The sequence below is a fragment of the Diceros bicornis genome, chromosome 37 (genome assembly GCF_020826845.1).
Source record: "Diceros bicornis minor isolate mBicDic1 chromosome 37, mDicBic1.mat.cur, whole genome shotgun sequence".
Classification (NCBI taxonomy): domain Eukaryota; kingdom Metazoa; phylum Chordata; class Mammalia; order Perissodactyla; family Rhinocerotidae; genus Diceros; species Diceros bicornis.
In genome coordinates, this window is record NC_080776.1 from 4,961,640 (window position 1) to 4,983,944 (window position 22,305).

At 34.6% G+C, this 22,305-nt stretch overlaps 1 protein-coding gene across 4 annotated transcripts in view; it reads left to right on the top strand.

Annotated features, from left to right (window-relative positions):
- Positions 1-22,305, top strand: part of LOC131398997 (sperm-associated antigen 16 protein-like) — a 598,225-nt gene that overhangs the window by 236,660 nt on the left and 339,260 nt on the right. For all 4 annotated transcript variants that reach the window (XM_058532945.1, XM_058532944.1, XM_058532947.1 and 1 more), the window contains exon 4: positions 1,338-1,464. In XM_058532945.1, coding sequence (XP_058388928.1) covers positions 1,338-1,464 — 127 coding nt within the window. The remainder of the gene's footprint in view (positions 1-1,337; positions 1,465-22,305) is intronic.

Here is a 22,305-nt window from a genome sequence, read left to right on the forward strand (position 1 = left end):
TATTCCTGATATTAATTCCTACAGTACTTAACTTTGATACAGACAGGCTCAGTTAAGAGGAGTGTCGCTGAGTAACTTACACACATATTCACGTACACGTGAATCTTAATATCTCTTGACTTCTCAAAAATGACAAAGTTTAAGTAAGGAGAAACAAACTTGACTCCAAACAGTTCTCAGATGCTGTGCTCAGTGTGACTTCTCCCCTTCCGTTTTACATTTACAGCCTTGGTCATAGAATCTCAGAATGCGGGAGCTGGATTGACACCCAGTGCATCAAATTAAATAATTTCATTCTCACGTGAAGGAGACCTACTGCCACTGAGATTAAATAACTTGTCTACGGTTCCCCCTGCTAGTTTCCGTCGAAGTTAGAGCTGGAACCCAGTCTCCTAGCTCCTATTTCAGTGTTTTTCCCACTACACCATATTATCGCATATGGCACGGCTCAAGCCAGAGAGGAACCAGTTGGTGAGAGCTTGACTAACTGGTTAGCATATTAGAAATGTACTTGTATTGACTCCTCTGTTCTCAGCATTATTAGTTATCCTGCTTCTACTCTTTCTCTATTTTAAAAAAGTTTTATAAATAAAGTTAATTAAAAGCAAGCAAACAGTACAAATGAGGAATTTTCCTGCTCTCTGTTGGGCCCCAATCTCGAAGTTTCTGATTCAGTGGGTTTAGGATGAGGCCAGAGACTTTGCATTTCTGACGTGTTCTCAAGTGATGCTGATGCTGCTAGTCTGGGTAAAACACTTTGAGAACCGTTGGTTTCTATTCTCATCCCTAAAGGCAAATTATAATCACCAGAAGAGACATTAATTCCCACTAATGCGCAGGCTCCATCCCAGGCCAATTGAAATAGAATGTCTGGGCCTTGAAGCTAGGTGCTAAAAGTGTCTCACGTGATTCTAATATACACCCAATGCTGAAAAAAAGAAGAGAGTCAGAATGACAAAGAAGTTTATCTGGTCTTAACACACTACTGAAATGTTTCCTTTTGTCAGCATACTCCTTTATTAGATGGGGACGATTTTCATGTAGTCATTTCATGATAAGGAATAAATGAGATAGTATCAAGATGGCTTTACCAAGTGACTTTATAAATTGAACGTAATTAATTTAAGTTTAGTCAATTTTATGGTACTAATTCTATAAAGTGCTTAGAATATAAGTTGGTTGTAGAATTTTCCTTTTAAAATGTCCTTGTACATTTTTGCCGTTTATAAGACTATTTTATGCCTCAGACGCTTAAGTTATCTTTATTAGCATTGTATAGACAGCATAAGAAACATGTAGGTGCTAACTCCTAAAACTCTCAATTTCTCTCTATACAGTGAAAGATGCAGGTGCACATTGTATGGACACACAGATTCCGTGAACAGCATTGAGTTTTTTCCTTGCTCCAACACTCTTCTCACGGGTTCTGCAGATAAGACCCTGTCTGTATGGGATGCAAGAACGGTAAGCAAATCATCAACCCTTTTTCCAGGTGTCACTCCTCAGGTACTGGGTGCAATGTATAAAGTAATTGCGCTACGGCATGTAGGGAAACAGAATGGTAGTAAGTTCCTATTTACAAGATCCTGTCTATGTACTCTATTCTACCTGCCTTCTAAATGTAAGAACTATAAAAATAATGCAATTACTTTGTTAAACATTAATTCGACAATTATTTATTGAGATAGAAACTCTGCTGGTGTAGGGAATATGAAAGGGAAACACATAGTACCTCTCCGTAAGGACCTTGTAGTTTGGTAAGGAAAGAGAAACAAGAGAGTATTTCAACGCCATGAAGTATGTGTTAAAATGAAAAAATGTACAAGGTACGGGGCAAAAGCAAGAAGAACCCTCAGCTGCCTGGAAGAGTGTGGAAGGCTTCCAAGAGGAGGCTGTGCTTGAGCTGAGATTTGGAGGGTAAGTAGGATACACAGGTAGTCTTGAGAAGGATGAATTCTAGGAAAGGGCAGTGCATGTACAAAGCCATAGAAGTGGGAGGCTACAATGGCATATTCTCGGAGTAATAATGTATATGAATAGAGCTTGAGGCAGAAGGAAGACGTGACAGGCAAGAGTCTACAGAGAGACAAGGACAAGATCATGAAATATCTGATTGAAGTTTTATACTGTTTCAGAGGGAATCTATTAAAGAGTGTAAGGAAACAGGGTAACATAATCAGATTTGCCTTTTAGAAAGATTAACTTGACAGTAGAGTAAGGGAGTCAGTCTCACTGAGGAGGCTAGTACAACAGGCTATGAGCAGGTGAGAATTTGAATTAGGAGATTGTCCATGAGAATAACAAGGAGAGAATGGGTTAAAGGTGGGAGGTTTAACCATCAGAATCCGAAGAGTGACTGGAGGTGGGGATTATGGGAGGAGCAGAGGTTTAAGGTGCCTGACCGTCTCAGTCTGTCTAGGACTGAGGGTTTTTGTGGGTCATGGGATTTTCAGTGCTACAACTAGACAGCCCTGGATTGCTGTGGCTTCAGGAGTGAATTAGATGGGAATAAATGAAGACAGAAGATGGGGACTACATTTTCAAATAGTTTGGCTACGAAGATGAAGAGACGAAAAGGATGTAGCGCTAGGATCAAGTCAAGGGTCCTCCGTGGTTCAGAAAGAAAACAACAGGTTTATTTGTTTAGGGGTAAGAGCAAGGTGAGAGGAAAGGATTGAAGATGCAGGAAAAAGAACAGAGAACACAGAGGCTTATTGAGCACAAATTTTAGTAACTTGAGAAATGCCAAGATATGCTAAACTTTCATATATGCAAATGTATATATGCTATATACTAGATATAACTATTCTTTCTTAGCGACATTTGATGAAGATAATGAAGAAAACAAGGACTCTAGGAGACTATACAAAAAAGAAGAAATATGCATAGTTTCTGGCTCCTGGGTCAGTAAAGAAATGCAGCTTGTAATTTCTTCCCCTTATCTTCCCATATACAACACATGATAGACATCAATAAATGACTATGGTGATGAACAGACAAATGGTGTGAACTGGGACCTAAGTTCAGTATCAGAGGCCATACTTAATCCTCAGAGGCAAATTTGTTTAGGGTGAATAGAGGACAAGAAGTCCTCAGGTTCACACAGTATAGAAAAAAGCTAACAGTAGAGCCACAAATGTCTTAGACACCAACTTCACATGTTGCAGAGATTCTTCTGAGGAAGCAGAAGTCACAGGGCATTGTGGGAAAAGTGTATCAGACATGACTTAAGAATGAAATCAGAATTATTTGTTCTTGGGTACAAAGGTCCCACAACCTCCCCTTGTTTCAAAATAGCTTAGACCCTGATGCAGCAGAGTTCACTCCTGCTAATGGAGCATCAATGGAAAAGCAAGATTTTCAACGCATTTAGCCTAAATACTTAGATGTGAAGTGCATATAAAAGCAATTGGTAAAGAAAAACCCATAAAGAAAATATTAATTTAGCAGTGACCTAAATTTTATGTTCATTTTCTCTTCAGTTTCTTTCCCTTCTCTCTCAAAGTGCTGTAACTGAATGTTCTCAAAAAGTTGTGTCTCTTGTTTACTTTCTGTCATGTGAAAAACTGAAGCACTAATGCTCAGAGGTAAAACTCTTCTTAACAGAAGTTGCCTCTCGTATATCTGCCTTAAATGCAGAGAGTGGTTTATTGACAGTGACCTTGCCACCTGATGTTGCAAGCTTTTTGTGTGCTGTTCTTATTCCCCATAGCATCTCTGAGAGCAAGAGAGACAAGGGATTCAGCACAGCACAGCGCCATTAACATACAATAGCATAGCACATGGATTAAATGTATGCCCATAGAAAGGTTGTGAATCCCAGGATATTTCTTTAATGAATACAATTATGTATTTTTAATTATAATTTTTAAATTTATAACAGCAAATTAAAATTTATATTATTAATTTTATTATAGTAATTTTTTATTACTATATATGCTAGCTTTATATTCATTAATACTAGAAAAAGGACTCAAATACTTTGGTATAAAAGAAATGTTATTAACAAGTAAAGGTAAATGCGTCAATGATTAGAAATAAAGTTCATTTAATGCGTTTATTTTCTGAAAATATTTTCAAGCCAGATGGTGAAAAATATATATTTAAGTTGGTATCTATGTAATATATAATTAGCATGTAAAACAAAGGGAAATTCACTTTCTTTAGGTTATTAATAACTAGACAATGCAAGTTAACTAAAATATTGATATAAAATTCTACAAATAATATATGACAACAACTCTAGAGTTAAACAGAATCATTTTGCTTAAGTTGCATTAGGCAGTTCTGATGATATTGTTTCAGATCTACCTCATTTATTTAAAACACAAAACAAAAAACCTTGAAATAATCAGATTTTTAAAAATTCATATCATATACATAGTTTTAAAAGGGTACGTGTTATATGTTGTTTATTTAATATGGAATGACTAACTCTTTTATATCTCAATCATTCATGAAGGAGTTAAAAATTAATTTATTTTTGTAGTTGGATATTGTGAGATATAGAAAAGGGTAACCAGGGTTGCTATAGTTTTTCTATGTAATAGTAAAAAACTGCACAACAAATTAATATGGATGATGTTACTTGACTTGTAACATCGACTGTATGTGTAGTATGCTGGTAGTCTTCTTCTTTATAACTTTTAAATTATGTTAATTCCTTGATAAATGATAAACTGTCAGGTTACACTGAAAGTCTGAACATCAAAGGAGATAAATGACTTCTTTCTCTTCTTAGTAAAGTGAAAAGAGTACATTTTGTCACCTCAATGTGATCAATTAGTATTGAGACATCCTCTAAAATATTTTTTGCTTAGATGTGAAAGTGACCAGTGGATTATATTCCTATAAATTAGTTTTAAACCTCTTTCCCCCATTCCTAAACAGATACTAGTCTTAAATCACTAACCCGATCTCACAGCTTATTGTCAAAGATAATGAATGTGGAGACCTCTAAGTCAGTCTCTGAGTCAGCTGGACAGATCAGCTCTGAATCCTGTGGGAGGTTAGGAGAGGGATATAAATCTTTATAATTACCAAATGGAGGCTATTAAATAGCTTGCCATTTAGCAACTCATGAAATCACTCTGTCTACATGCAGAGTATTTTTCCTCAAAGTTACAAAACAGTAAAATTATTTTATTGAAATTGAAAAATTGAAAAATAAGATTGTAATATTGCCAGAAAATGATGTATAATATAGTACATTTAATGAAAATTATAATGCCTTCTCAAAAAGTGACATGAAAAAATCTTGATACACATCAGTGATTTGGAAGCCTATTTAAAATAAATGCAATAAGAATATGAGTCACTTGCAAGTCCAATGAAAATATTAAGGCTTTTGAATTTTTTTTAAAAAAAGAATGTGCTCACTGTACAGTAAAACATGGACTAGAATGAGTAATACATCTGTGAGTTGTTCGGAGCTGGGGGGGCAATGGTCAGAGTAGCTAACATTTGTCTCTTGCAATGAATCAGACACAGAGAGTTCATGGCCTGGACTGCCTTTGGTGGCCGTGCCCTGCTCCCTAGACTAACTGCAGGCTCTCGTCCAGCATACAGAGTTGTCCTGACTTAGCTTCAGCCAAAAGATCCAGTAAGTGATCACTGTGAGTTTCTATACAGTGAAGAAACTAAGAACTCACCAAAAAAGTTAAACTCTTGGGTCTTGTCTGGTACCTAACTTGTTGTCGACTCACATTTCAACCTGTACCCTGCATAGGCCTGTTGGCTTCCCCAGATGGGATCTGGTGAACTCTCAGAAGAGCTGGACATTATTCAGAAGCCAGAATGTGGAAACAAAGGCAGAGCTTGTACCTTCTTTCTATAGGTTTTGTTCCTCTGCCACATTCAATTTAGTAAAATGTATTGAAGATGTTTGTACCAGGCAACATCCTGGCTGGGTTCTGGATTGTTGATTGTGACAGAGTCCTTGCCCTCAATGAACACAGTCTATTAGGGATCAGACACAAAGATAAATTATCTTAAAATAATATGGTAAATGCTATGTACTCGCTATAACTATAGCTTTGGCTTTTTGTGTTGAAGCTCACTATTCCAAGAGGGGATTTTATGATGAACAATTATTGAATATCTATGTATTTTATATATATATATATATACATATTTAGAATACCTATCTATAACACCTATGTAATACTTACTATAATTACTATGATTATGTACATTAGGATTTAAAAAACCAAAGGCTTAGAAGAGTAAAATAAGTTGCTCAAGATCAGCCAGCTGGTCGGTGGTGGAGTCAGGAGGCAGGCCGACTCTCCAGTCTCAACTTCATATTGTTATTTTATGGCCTCTAATTTTTGTTGGTTCTCACTGAAAAGATAGAATAGTGTTCAAATGACATTTCAGTGAGAAAAGATGATTCAATATGCTTATATTTTCAAAAATATTCCTTTAACACTGTATTTCAGTGATTCACAGGTCGGATCTATGCTTGAATTTAGTAACTATCAGAGCTGCAAATGATCCCTCGCAAAGATACAAAACTCTAAAGGGAAAAAGCGCATCATGGTCTGTAGCTATCAATTTGCATACTGGATTTTCAAATTCATCCACTAATTATGCAAAGACATTTTTGTTAAAATTTTGCTAGGCATTTCTCTCATCCTGAGGTAGGTCAGTTGGTCTTGTAAACTAATCAGAAGTTTTCAAATATTTTAAAACAAAGTAGAACAGTCTGTTTCTACGTTTTTTAAAGACTTGAATTGCAGAGCTTTTAAAGGCGATTGCCTTTACATAGATTTGGTAGAGGAAATACTTTCAACAACTGTTATCAAATATTCCATAGAGCAAGTTTCTCTTGAAAATTTTTTTTGTTGTTATTCATTGTTAAAATGTCACCTTTACTTTAATGAGATGATTAACTGTTATTATTTTCAAAAATGTCTGCTTATAGTACATGGTTGACAGATGTCTGTCATCACAGAATAGGTCAACAAATTAGGAATACTTGTGTTTTGGGGAAAAAAGCATAACTCATCTTTAAGGTCAACTTTAAAAAATGTTTTGCTAAAATGTAACACTGAAATTCTGTTGGGGTATGAAACATTTTCTTGGTTCCTCTCTGATTCATTGCATAAGACTGTGAAGATTCTAATCATCATAGGACTACTTTGCATTAAATTATCCAACTTAAAAATATCCAAAGTGCTTCAAACCTCAATAATACATTGCAATACACTAGGAAAGCCTTGCTTTATCTTTTCCTAGATATTATAATGCAACTGGCTTTGGAAGCTTAGATTCAAAGACCTTTATATTGCACAAATCCTATGCAAAGCTTACTGCTCTCTCACTAAACAAATGTCAGCTACCATCAGTTATCAAACACACTCTACCCTAACCCTGTGAAATTAGCCAATATATACAATGATCTTTCTTTTGAAAAAGTTTTGCATTTGCTGTTTCTTCTAGCTAATGTGCCTTTTCCACCTTTCCAATGGAGAGTTTGCTTCTATTCTTAAAGACCTACTTCACCTCCCCTAAAAAGCTTTCCATGTTTGCGCCTCTGGATTAGGTGTCCCAAGAGGCAGCCAAGAAAATTTTATGCCACATAGAATTTTGCCAGTTTTTTTGGTAAAGTTCGTAAAATGTTGAACTTGACAAGTGAGACTTTTTTTTTTTCACAAAAAGACAAATCTTGCCAATTTACTGACTTTTTGTTTAATAACTAATGGCTTCAGTAAGGTGGTACAAGCAGATATAATTGAAGAATAAATGTATTTAACTTTGTTTCTACAGAGTCCTGGGCTCACGTTCGGTATTATCTTGTATTTGTATCAGACAGTATAGCACAGCAACAGCATGCAGCTATTCCGCCTGGATTCAAACCCAAATTCTGCTGCTTGCTAGCAATGTGGCCTTGGCCATAATTGTCTAAAATCTTTGTGCCTCAATTTCCTCATTTGTAAAATATAGATAGTAGTAGTTCCTATCACATAAGGGTAAAAACTGGGGGTTAAATGGTTAATCATATGAAGTGCTTAGAAGATTGACTGATACAAGAACTGAATATATTTTAGATATCCTTATAGTACCTGTTATATGATATACTTGGTTTCCTACTAATATTTCTCTGTCATGAAACTCTGATCTTTCTTCTCTACTTTCACAGTGATTGACATGACAGATTCTCAATAGATGTTGAAGGAAGGAAGGAATGAAGGGAGGGAGAGACCATAAGTCAGATATTTTGCCGTTTACGTAGAAAAACATTTTATCTGAAAAATCCACTGTTTTGTAAAAATTAAAAATAAGCATTTTAATACATATTAAAATGGTCATATAGTAAATAAATCAATTTAGTGTGTTATAAGGTTTCAAAAGATTGTTAACTCATAAAATGCTGCATTTCTTTATATATCTCGTATATGCCACATAAAATCTTTGTATATATATCACAAATACCATCATTCTTTTCCTCTTATCCTTTGCAGTTAATGTAAGTAGCATTACAGTGACCAGCAGTAGGAGGACTAGATTTTTGTTTCTGGGTATTAGGCTTTGAAAAAAATGTCATAATTCAATAATGGAAACTGATTATTAATCACTGTGTATTTCTAACTGAAACGTACAGATAGATTAGTTTTATGAGATTATCCCAATTGTGTAAGAGTTAGAAATAATTCCTTCATGCTTAATGCAATTTATTTAAATTTAATCCAATAAAGATGTAAAGTCATGATGTAAGAGAGCATAAGAATAAGCAAAATCACTAACCAATTGTTTAGGGCAACTCGAATATTCTTGATAAGACTTCACTTTTTTCATGGTTAAGACAACCCTTTCCACTGTCTTTTGAAGACATTGAATTGTATGGATTGGATTGAATTCTAGGATTGGAGGGAACAATCCAAAAGAAAAATACCAGCTTTTAACAACTCATTCTTTGAATAAAAATAACATGGGCTAAATCTTCTCCAAAAATTTTCCCCATATGCTTGCCCAAATATTATTTTATTGCTGAAATGGGCTACTTGTGTCAATGTGAGAATATTTGTATTATTAGGAGAGAAATGATCATCTAGGAGAGTATGAAATTTATATACCTCAGATGTAGACAATTCAGTTCCTGTTATGTTCTTTAGTAACAGCTGTAATAAAAATAGCTAGTATTTATTCTGTCAGGCACTTTAGACACATGATTATATTTAATTATCACAAACAACATTGCAAGTTAGAGAATATTTTCATCATATTATAGATAAAGAAACTGAGGACCAGAGATGTTAAATAACTTTTTTAAAGGTTTACAACTATAATTGGTGGTCTTGAGATTGCAACCCTGTTCCTTCTGGCATCAAAGCCCATGTCCCTGTACTGCTATATCCTACCTCTATTTTAACATGATAGTCAATGAAATCTGATCATCAAAAGGTATTTGTAAGCGTCTCTCTGTGACACTGGGTTTGATAGTATTCCAGATGAAGTGAAAACCCTCTAAGTCTAATTCAAATTCATCACTTTACCCCCTTCATCACAATACATGTTCTTAGAGAAGAGTTAAGATTAATGTATGGCAAAACATAATTATTTAGTTTCATATCCTTGTAAGAATCATATAATACATTCCAAAGTTAAACAGAGATGTTTTTTCATTCCCTCTTTTGAATAATATAAATGACCGTTTCTTACTTTTATTCAGATTGCCTGTGAAATTATATAGATAGATGATTGGTGGGAAGTTAAAACCAAAGGAGAGGCATGGATATCACCTTTGTAAATGTAATAGAACCTAAGTGTCTCTTGGCAACAATAAATTTTTGGGCCTATTTGAATGGAATAAGATATAGGATTATCATGTACAAATATCGAGGGTATTTAAACATAGAATGTGTTTGACCAAAAGGAAGCCCCAGTGCATTACCTCCAGCTCTTTCTTCCTTGAGTATAGGGTAGAGAAAACATAGACTTTGAAGTCAAAAAGAATGGAGGCTGAATCCAGGTTCTGTCGACACCTTTAAAGTTCAGCATTCTCTTTTTAAGTGGAAATAATAATTGAATCACAGTGTTAGCACTGGGAGTATGTATTTGGAAGTCAAAAACGCACAGTTACTTTTACCTTTGTTGGTAACTGAGAATGCAAGTGCTAAGTCTTCTCATGATTTGTAGTTTTGTCTCTTTGGTTGATGGGTTAAATGATGCTTAATGAAATTGAACAACTCCATTGCAGATTGCTTCCTCCAGTGTTTTGTCTGTTGCTGTCACTTTCAAGAACTCAGTGACTGTAATTCATGGCATCCATTTGTAATGCCACTGTCCGTATAGTGTTTATTTGACCTATCTTGCTTGTACTCCTCTAATTTCAGTTCAACATATAGAAATTACTTAGGAATAATCTTGTCTCTTGTTATTTATTCTTTTATACATTCAACCCATTAAAGCTTCAATGGTGATGGCTTGGCTGTACTTCAAGATAGTCTTAACTTTGAATTCATTGTAGCGTTACATGTTAATTATAATTTTTAGGTAACTGATGAAACTAGAAATTAAATGCAGCATTTTTGGCAAGTGTTTCTGGCATCCTACTGCGGTTGTGATCAGTGTAGGTAAAACTACACCTCTTGTTATGTTATGTAGATCTGTAGCACCAGAAAATGATTGACAATTAATTAAAGTGCGTTTCCAATGGATAATCATGAATACTCCATATACTCATTTTTTGACCATTAATTATACTCAAGCTTTTCATTCAATAAAGAAAATACTGCCTTGTGTACACTCCCTTCCTCATTATATAACATTACCTGGATTCTTAGCACACTGAAGTAAAATCAAACACGTCATTTTGTGACAATTATTTCTTCTATATTTAAAGGCAAAAATATCTCAAATTTAGTCATACAACAAAATGAAATTATAAGCTTCTGTAAAAGATATAGTGAAATGGCCATTCGTTGTTTATTTGACTACCCAGCATCTAAGAAATATTCTCATTTGACGGGAAAATCAACAATGTAGGAAACTTGGTGGGAAGCAGGGCTGAAAAGTTCTAGGGTTTGTTTTCGGTTGTTCTGTTTTGTTTGTTTGTTTTTGTGGTGTCCGGAAACTTAGCAGACGAGCATTTCCATCTAGAACTTTGAATTTGAGGGGAGCAATGCAAAGACAGAGGATCAAATGGGAAACTGTATTGTTGGGAGTCCACATTTACCAAAGGCAGCGGCCTCACCAGACTGTTCCTATCAGGAATTTGACAATGGTCACTGTTACTTAGTTTCCTTTGGTTCTTGGACTTTTTCCGAACCTTGTAAAATTTTTCTCTCCCTTTTTTTTTTGAGGGGGTAGTGGTTATCAATGTAAGTTTCTGTCACTTACATTCACGAACACTGAAAGATACACACATCAAAATTCAAATAGTACCAAATGATTAAAGATGGTCTATCAGATGCTGAGCAAATGCAATAAGAAAGCGTAAATCAACAATAAAAAGGAATTCATAAACCACAGTATTTATAAAGACTTATGAACCAAAGAAAATCTGTTAATACTAAACTATGTGTATGTATGTATTTTCATCCTACAACACTCATGGGCCAAAGAGTAACAAATTCTTAAAACAACAATGAGGAATTCCTAATAAAATTTATGAGCTACGACCATGAATGTACTTAGGAGAAAAGTCATAGTCTTAAATGCTTTCATTACTGTCCAAGAAAGCCTAAAAATAGCTACTTCACAATGCAATGAATTAACTAAAATAGGAGCAAATAGAAAATAATAAAGATTAAAGCTTAATTTAATGGGGGAGGAGAAAGTAGAATCTATTGATGCAAAACCTGTTTCTTTGGAAAAGCCAATTACAAACCGCACTTAGACCTGCTTTGTCTTTACCTCACTATTATTTATCATCTTTTTATAATTTATACTATTTCAATAACGTACAAGCTATATATGTGTGTGTGCAGAGAGAGGAAGAGATGAAAAGATAATTATTTGCAATAATCTATGTAGAAAATTGTAAAGAACCAAGTACCAACTCAGAGTTTTAGAACTAATTGTCATAAAGATAGCCCAGTAAAATTAAATGAAAAAAAATCAGTAGCTTTCCTCTCTGCTGGCAAAGCAAAAGTTAAAAATGCAGATCAACAGCATCAACAAAAAAAATATACTATGTAAGCAAATATTTTGTATAACATATAAGAATAAAGCCATAAGAATAACAATGAGAGACGTAAATAAAAATTGACACACATGTAAGGGCTTGCCAAATTCTTTGATTATTAGAGACAAACATACCACCTAAGTTCTTAATAAAGTAACCTACAGGTTTATGAAATTCCAAGGAAGATCCTGATATTGTTTTTGCTTTGGGTGTTTTTGATATCGACATTGTGATTCTAACCTTTCTATCTAAAAGAACAATTGATAAAACTGAAAAAAAAAAAAGATTGATAGGGAAAACAAGCTTACTAGGTATTAAATTATAATTTAAAGTTACTATGAAATGAAACATTAGAAAACAGAAGAAAGATGGATAACTCAATCAATGAAATAGAATATAGAGCCATGAAACAGATCCTAACTATGCAGCGTACAACATGAACTCTTGATTTCAAAGGGAAGTTTTGTATTGCGAGGCCTCATTTGCAGCTCTGATAGTTGCTAAATCCAAACGTAGATGCCACTTGTGAATCACTAAATTACAGTGTTAAACCAATATTTTTGAAAATATTAGCATATTGAATCATCTTTTCTCACTGAAATGTCATTTGAACACTATTCTAATTTTTCAGTGAGAACCAACAAAAATGAGAGGTCATAAAATGACAATACAGAATTGAGGTTGGAGGGTCAGCCTGCCTCCTCACTCTGCCACCAACCAGTTGGCTGATCTTCGACAACTTATTCTGCTCTTCTAAACCTTCATTTGTTTAATTCCTAATATAGAGAATAATAGTAATCAATTATTTACTTATAGGATATTATATTATACTGTAAATTATATAAATTATATGTAAAGTATTATATATAGTAATTACTGTTTATATAATAGTAATTATAAATAGTATAAAAGAGTAAGCGTTACATAGATGTAATAAGTAAAGTGATGGTACATAGTAGATATTCAGCCTTTCCCCATTTTGGTCCATTGTTTCTGATTCCCAAATCCTCATCTACCTAAATGCTGTGTATCTTTGGACTTTGCGTAGCTGGTTAAAATTCGATCTTCTTCAGAGTCTTTATGCCACTGTTCAATCAGTTTTTGCTTTTTAATTGTTTTTATTTCCTTATTACACAAGCAAAATATTGTTAAATGTAGAAAAAGTAGAGTTTTCAAGAAGATACTAGAAAATCCACCCTAAAGATAACCAATAATAAAATTTTAGTACTATAATCTTTCAGATTTTTATATGCTATAGATATTGTTATTATTAAAATTCCTATATTTGTAATGGTAGCATTGTGCTATACCTAGTATTACATAAGCTAATTGTCCCTCACTCAATAATATATTTTGACTATTTTAAATATTACTATATATACATTCTCATTCTCATTATCAATGTATCACCAATACATTGTAGTTAGTTATATAGATGCACCCCTGTTGGCTTGGACAATCTCTTACTATCTCCCTTACTTGGATATTTGGGTTATTTCTTAAGTATTTGATACTCTCAACAAGACTGCAGAAAACATCCTTGCAGGTCCACTTCTTACATTTGTGGCTCTGTTCACTGAGATATATTTACAAGTGGTGTGATTTACATTTTAAGAAAGCATTTAAATCACATTGGCCAAGGCTCAATAAAATATTGACCACACCCACTAATGTAATCCCTCCAGCAACCCAGGAGTGTGCCCAATTTCCCACACACTTGTTACTTTGGTTTTGGCAATTAGATAGGTTAAAACTATCCCGTCAGGGCCGGCCCCGTGGCTTAGCGGTGAAGCGTGTGCGCTCTGCTGCTGGCGGCCCTGGTTCGCATCCCGGGCGCGCACCAATGCACCGCTTCTCCGGCCATGCTGAGGCCGCGTCCCACATACAGCAAGTAGAAAGATGTGCAGCTATGACATACAACTATCTACCGGGGCTTTGGGGAAAAAATGAAAAAATAAAAAAAATTATCCTGTCAATGTTTTAATATATAATTGTATAATTATTAAGCTATTTAAATCTTTTATATATTCATTAAGCATATGTTGGATATGTAGGCTACATTGACGTTAATTTCTATGTAATCTGTAATTGATGTTTAAATTATTTGATATAGAAATTGGACAATTTTTAAAAATTTAGTTCCATTAACTGGTTTCTTTATTTTAAATGCAAAGCAGTTGAATTTTTTGACTAAATTTCTTTTATTTAATATTATCTCTCTTTATCTTGGGAAATTAGTTTTTCTTGGAATTTATTGTGATCCTTTTAATGGTACAATTCATGATTAAGTGTATTCTTTTAGTTAACTTATTATAACATATAAATATATATAGTTGTTGTAATATCACCCTCCAGTTTTCCTACTTTCTTCCCAGCTATATTCTGGGATTTGCGGCTTCTGGTGGTGGTTGGATGACAGCGAGAGATTGGGGGAAGCTAGCACATGCTGTTGTACCTAAATCACTCCACTTCAGTTCTCAGATTGCACTGAACCAGTCATGTCTTCCCCATATTTTCTGTAGTTATTTTCTGGGGTTTGCAGTATCTGATGGAAAACGATGGTCAGTTTATGAGGAATATGGACAGAATGCTAAGGAGCAGAAGTAGTGTATTGTGTATCTTGCCTCAGCACATGGGAGTTGAAACACACTGCTATCAACGTCTTAGTCGATAGAGGCCACAGGACTCAGGGTCATTGGGCAGATGGGGGGGCATGTAGGAGATACCTTCTCTGCCTTTTCATAGTCAGTCACTTTCCATGAAGCAAACCTATAGCCTGACATGTGCTAAAGCCTGAATAGGATTCTCACCTCAGCAAAATTAGGAATTAGGTTGTCCATTAGTAATTTTTTAATGTGTTTGCATGCTTTAGTCTCTTTCTGCATCTTTGTGAATACTATATATATCCTGATACCCAGTTACAATTTCATGTCAAGTGCCTCAAACCAAGATTTTAATTTTAATGTATATTTCATAAAATTTTAATGTTAATTAGGTAAATTAATATATTATTTAATATTCTTAAATAAGAATCCTCTATATCTCTGATGCAGTGAAATTGAAATCAGTTAATCTGGGATCCTCAATAATTTTACTGTTTCTAGGCTATATGTGAAAAGGACTTTTTGTTTTTAAATAAGTACGTATATATATATGTATATGTATATATATATATATACATATATATACACACACACACATACATGTATGTACACACACATACACACACAAGTCTCTACTACTGAATGTAATCAAATCAATGGACATGTTAAGTATTGAATGCCTAATAAACAGCAGGCACTATTCTAAGCTCTGTGGCTACAAAAATTAAAAAAAATAAAACAGACAAAAATCCCTGCTTTTGGGGAAATTTTTGGGGAGAGAGGCAGATGAAAAACTAAATAAGAAGAATAACTAGTGTGTTAGATGATGATACATGTTATAGAGAAAAAATAATCAGGGAAATGAGATAAAAGATGTTTGGCTGGTGGGGAAGAGGATATTGCAATTGTAATTGAGACAATTTGAACTAAAGCCCAAAGAAGTTTTGGGAGAGATCCCTGTAGACATCTGGGGGAAGAGTGTTCCAGAGAGAAAAAAAACACAAGTACAAAAACCCTGGGGTGGGAATATGCCCGGTATGTGTTTGTGAGTGAGGTGAAGAGCAGTTGGAAAATGTAAAATGAGGCCAGAGAGGTGTTTGTGGGTAGGAAAAGTAGGGGGCAATTTCCCTAGTCTTGTAGGTTATTTTGATGACTTTGGCCCTTACTCAAGGTGCTGTTGGTTTGGGTGGTGAACATGAGAACATGATGTAATCTATGAAGAAACAGAAATAAAATGATGTACACTTGAAATTTATACAATGTTATAAACCAATGTTACCACAACAACAACAACAAAAATGGTGCTCTTGAAAGATATTGGAGAGTTTTGAGCAAAGGAATGACTTTACTTTTCGTCAGTCTAAAGGTGAGAGAGAGGGGAGCAATGGTGGAAGCAGAAAAATCAAGCTTGGCCCTTGTCATCCATCCATGCAAAAGATGACAGTGGCTTGGACTAGAAGGAGCTCTGAGAGGGGGACGTGGTTAAAGAAAAAACAAATACACGCACACATACACACATACAAAAAGAAAAAGAATGAGGAGAAGAGAAAATGAACAGAGGCTTAGAAAATGGGGAATTGCCCCACAAACAAAACCCACTCAAATTTAACCCTCAGCTTTTCCCTACTAATACAACCTGCAAACAGAACACAGATCACAGTCATGTGTCACTCAACAACAGGGATACCTTCTGAGAAATACGTTGTTAAGCAATGTTGTTGTTGTTGTGCGAACATCATAGAGTGTACTTATACAAACCTAGATGGTACAGCCTACTACACACCTAGGCTATGTGGTATTAATCTTATGGGACCACTGTCGTATATGCGGTCCACCATTGACCAAAATGTTATTAGGCAGTGCATGAATGTACTCAGTCACTCAGAAAAGAAAAATAAATGGAAAACATACATAAATTTAACACACTTATTTTTATTTATTATTTTGGCATTCTATATTGCCCTTGCTGATAACCATTGTCAATTTGTGTATTCTTTTATATGTATTACATAAAGAAGTGCTAATTTTTAGTGCCATGGTTATGAATTGGAGGTCCACCTGAAATCAATACTAAAATTGCAAAGATTTCTATCAATGACTTACACCTTTCAAGTGAATTTAATTCTACAAGTGTTCAGTGAAAAGCCCTATGTTCAGAGATGGAATATTCACACTGGGGCAGCCTCCAAAATAAAACTAGGAGATTGGAGCAGATGCTGTTGATGACTTGCTCCATAACCTCGAATTCACCTGCAACCAAGCTGGACAGGTGCCTGCCATTATCAACGTCCCACCTCAAGGGCTCACATCTGCGTCTCTCTGAGATTTCCTTCCCTTAGGGCTTTCTTAGATGCCACAGTTTACTTAGCTCAAGTGCTAGCAAGTTAATGCCTCTGGGGACAGGTAAATAGCTCAGCATCTCTGTACCCCAGTGGGACCATTGTGAAGCATGTTTTTTATGGTTCCTCCTAGGATCCTCAGTGGGTCCTAGTCCTAGCTGCTCATAATGTGCCCAGAACACACCCTTTATTGGATTTCTCTCTTCTTTGTTGATTTCTTTATTTTTGAGGTAACATTGATTTATAACATTATATAAATTTCAAGTGTACATCATTGTTTTTCGACTTCTGTATGACTACGTTTTGTTCACCACCAAAAGTCTCGTTTCCATCCATTGTACGAATGTCCCCCTTTACCCTTTTTGCCCTCCTCTCACCCCACTTTCCCTCTGGTAACCACCCAACTGTTCTCTGTATCTATATGAGTGTTTGTTTATCTTTCACATATGAGTGAAATCATACGGTATTTGTCTTTCTCTGGATGACTTATTTCACTTAGCACAATACCCTCAAGGTCCCTTGCATGTGCTTTTGTGTTCACCTCTCAAATACATGACCTTCAAAGTATCTGTCTTGGGGTATGTTTTGGGGGGACCCGCACCAAGCCAGGCAGAGAACCTTGCATCATGTTACTCATGTCTGGTTGACAAAGCAAAAGTTCTGGGTTGTTCCACAGGAACTAAGCAAATGTGACAAGTGGCCCTATTGGCTTTACTCGACCCCTCTCTGCCCTTGTGGGTCTCACTTTGTCCAGCATGACAGAAACACAGGATCTTAAAGAGCTGTTATAGCTCTGTTTCCCTACCAAATGCACTGTTAGTGTTAGCATGCATTTTACAAGTGGTGAATTGGGTGCTACTTCCATAATTAATCTTTTTTGTTGATAGTTACAAGTGAACACAGCCATGAACTGCAGAATGAATAGTAGGGAGCTGAAAATTTATGAGCATACCGAGGAGATATAATGATCACTCGTATCAGTAACAGAGAAGCAAGAATACAGCTGCTTGGAGCCTGGGCACGTTTAGAGGAAAAAGGGAGACTTCGCAGGAGGACTACGTGTTTCTAGCATCCTGAGTAAGGCTAGGGAGGATTTAAAGTGCCACAGTCATACGGATGGCACAACGAGATTCACAGTTTGACTGAATTCTGGGGAAATCATGTGCTGCAAGCCTTTGGTAAAAATCAGATCCTGAAATTATAAGAAAATGAAGAATTATAAAAGATAAAAATGAAACTCCTAATTCTATATTAATTTTTATTGTTAATATACTTTGGAGGTATAACAAGGGTTTCTGGTTTGGAAAAATGTGAGATATAAGGACTATGGATGAGTACGTATTCAATGGTCCTGTTCTTTACCTCTCCTGTCATAATCTAAACCTCAGGAAGAGAAATATCCATGACACAGAAGACCGTTTTTTCTTTTATACGAAGAATCAGAAAGACACTACTTGTTTAGAGATCAGAGAAATTGTTAATGGAGAGCACATTCTTGTGTCATGAAAAGATTTTCAGATAAATCGGGAAGCAGAGAAAGACCCAAAGTGTTTCTCTAAAGTCAGAGGCCCTGTATCATTTTCCTGCAGTGATAGGAAAAGTGAAATGTTTCTGATCAAAGGAGCATGAACCAAATTAAGGTAATATTATGCAACAACTAATTAACTTGAAAAATAGATAAAAATTGCAGCAAATACAGGAGCATGTGTTTTCCCCATGATTGATACTAAATAGATTAATTTCACAATACAAACATTTACGGAGTGTCAGTACTCTGACAGGCGTGTAGGTGTGGACAAGGGGAAATGAGGCAAGAATAAAGTGCAGTTCTTTCCTTGAGGAATTTACAGTTTAGTGGTTGAAAAAGATATGTAAACAAGTTATTTCAGTACAGTGTGAAAAGAGTACTGGGTCCTCAATAGAGATACATGCAGAGGAGGGACATAATCTGATTTATATTTTCAAAGGATTACTCTGGCTGTCCTGTTGAGAATAGACCGAAAGGGGGCAGGGAGACAACAATCCAGGCAGAAGACTTTGGTGGGCTTGGAACAAGATGGTAGCAGTAGAGGTGATGAAAAAATGATGAAAAAATGTTTTATTTATTCATTCATACATTTATGCATTCAGTCATTCATTCATTTAGACATAGGTTCGGTCTTACTGAAAAGTTACAAGAATACTACAATACACACTTCACCCAGTTTCCCCAAGTGTTAACATTTTACTGTATGTTCTTTATCTTTTTTCTTTCTGAATATACACATTCATATATGTTTTTCCAAAACATTTTAGAGTAAATGGTAGGCATGATATCCCTTTACCCATAAATTCATTGTGTAGTATCTAAAAACAAAGACATTCTCTTAACCACAGGAAAATTATCCAAATCAGTAAGTTGGCATTGATACAATTATCTAATCTACAGAATCTTAATCCAAATTTGTCCAACTGCCCCAATAATGCCTTTATAAAAAGGAAAATCCGGGATCATGTGTTGCATTCGATTGTCTCTTTAGTTCCCTTCAATCTGGGATAGTCTCAGTCTTTCTTTGTGCTTTATGATATTGACATTTTGGAAGAGTACAGACTAATTATTTATAGAGTGTCCCTGAATTTGGGTTTGTCTGATATTTCCTCTTGAATAGATTCAGTTTATGAAACTTTAACAGGAATACCTCAAAAGTGATGCCCTTTTCAAGGAATTATATCAGGAGGCACATGTTGATCTATCTCTTTCCTGGTGATGTTAACTTTGATCACGTGGTTATAGTAGACTCTGCTAAGTCTTTCCACTGCAGAGCTGAATACTTCCTTTGTAATTAAGAAATATCTTGTTACTTTGAGACTATGTAGAGATCCTGTGTTTTCTAAAAGTTCACCTATTCATTTTAGCATTTATTGATAATTCTCACCTTCATCGATTATGATGATGATGATTGTCAATGGCGATTTTCCAATTCCATCATTTCTTCTTCATTTATTAGTTGGTTTTCTACTGAAAGGAAGAGCTTTCCCTTCTCCCTCATTTTTTATTTATATCAAAGTGGGTTAATGTATTTATATTTTATTCAATAAGTTACATCCCTTTATGCCATTATTTTAATGCTCAAATTCTTTCATCCTTGGCTAATGAAATCTCCTTCAGGGGGGCCACAGTGTCCTTCTAACATGTCCCCATAATTCTTTGAGCACTTCCCTCACTTCTAGCAAAAGATGTTTCAGGCTCATCGTGTACTTTCCTTGCCTTAATCCTGGAATCAGCCATTTCTCCAAGAAGTCCCGGTTCCTTTTAGTGGAGATGTTACTAGAGATCAAGATCTGGGTTCTACATGTTCTCATCACTGCAGGGGAGTCATTGCTTTTAGTCCTTCTCAGTAAACAGAGCTAAAAATAGATATAAGGATGAATGTATTCACACACACACACACTCCTATATCTATCCATACAGCTAACTATATAAAAAAATATGGATTCAGACTGATATCTCTAATTTCAATCCAGTAACAGAATTCATTCTGTTTTCTCCTTTTCCGCATTTAAAACTCCTTTCTGCCAGTGGCAAACATAGTCCCCCTTATCCACAATATATTTGCTTATATGTTCAATCTTATAATGTTCAGAAAGTAGTTTCAGGGTTACTAACCCGGGCCCCTAAGAAAGGAAGCCTACTAATTAGCATTCAATATTTGTTTAGAGTTCTTTTTGTCTTTAGCCTGAAGGTAAATAATCCAACTACCACTGTGTAACAGTTATTTGGGTTACATCTACCCCATCTCCCTTAGTTAGTGTTATTTATTCAAATCCTATTTATTTGAAATATGTTAGATCATTTGTTTTTGTTTGTGTTCAATTTTAGGATTTTCCACCCTTCCTTTTTTTTTTTTTTTTCATTTTCTTTGAGTGTGAAATGTTAACATTCTAAAAGTCAGAATTACATTAAATTCTACTTACATCTGTATTATTTCCTTCCTTGTGTTTTCTTTTGATTTAGTTTCTTTTTTATATTTCTATATTTTCCAGCATAGGATTTCATTCACATAAGCATATTCTTCTATTTTGATTGATAAAGTGTTTAAGGTTATAATTTCCTTCAATTACTGCTTTGTGTCTCATAGATTCTGATATATATATATTCTGATGTACACACATAAGTATATATATGTGTGTTAGTTTTCATTTTCATTCTTTTCTAACATATTCTTTAATTTTCTTTTGTATTTCCACATTCACTCAAGAATTGTTTAATAAAAGATTTTTTGTTTTGTTATTTCCAGTCAAAATTACCTTTTTATTTTTTATATTTTTAATAATTTCTAGTTTTTAAAGTTATTAGTTTTAACTGTGATATTTATAATTATGAAACATATTTTGTGAGTTAATATATAATCAAATTTTATGATTGTTCCATAAGTGCTTGAGAAGATATATTCACTATTATCAGGGTGTAAATTTCTATGTAAACATAATTTCTACCTAATTCATTAGCTTTTGTAGGACTTCTCTATCCTGTCCTGTGTCCACTTGATTTATCTCATACTAATTCTGATGTAGTAACATTTCCTATGGTTAGTATGTTTCTTTCTATGTCTCTCTGCATCTCTTGTAGTTTTGGCTTAAAAAGGTGTTTGCTGTGTTATTTTGGTGCATAGAAATTCACAAGTGTTATTTCTTATTGTGAATTGAGGCTTTTAGTACTAAAAACAATAATTCTTTGCCACATTTACTATACTTTAGATTGAAGTTTATTTTGTTTGGTATCGGTATTGCCTCTGCTTTATTATTATTATTTCCAGAAGTCTGGTCTGTCTACGCCCATCTCTTTATATTTATAGCCTTTCTGAATCATTTTATGAGTCTTATATGCAGAATGTATTTGAGTTTTGCTTTGTCAGACAGATTGAAAATCATTTCATTTTAGTAGATGAGTTAAGCCATTCATTCACATTTATTGATAAATGTGAAATGTCTAATTGCAACTTTGTCATATTATTTTATGTAATAGTTATTATGTATATTATGTTTGCTGTATTTCTCTATACGAGGTGGATTTTTTGCTCTTTTATTTTTGCTCTTTTTTTAGGAAAGACTGTATATTTGTTCTATGCGCTAACTTTTTACTTATTTCTTTTTTAATTTTCTTGTTTCTCTGTTTGCTTTTTTAACGTTACTATGTTATTTGCAGTTTTGAATGGCATACTTTTAACTCCAACTTCTTGCCTACACAACAACT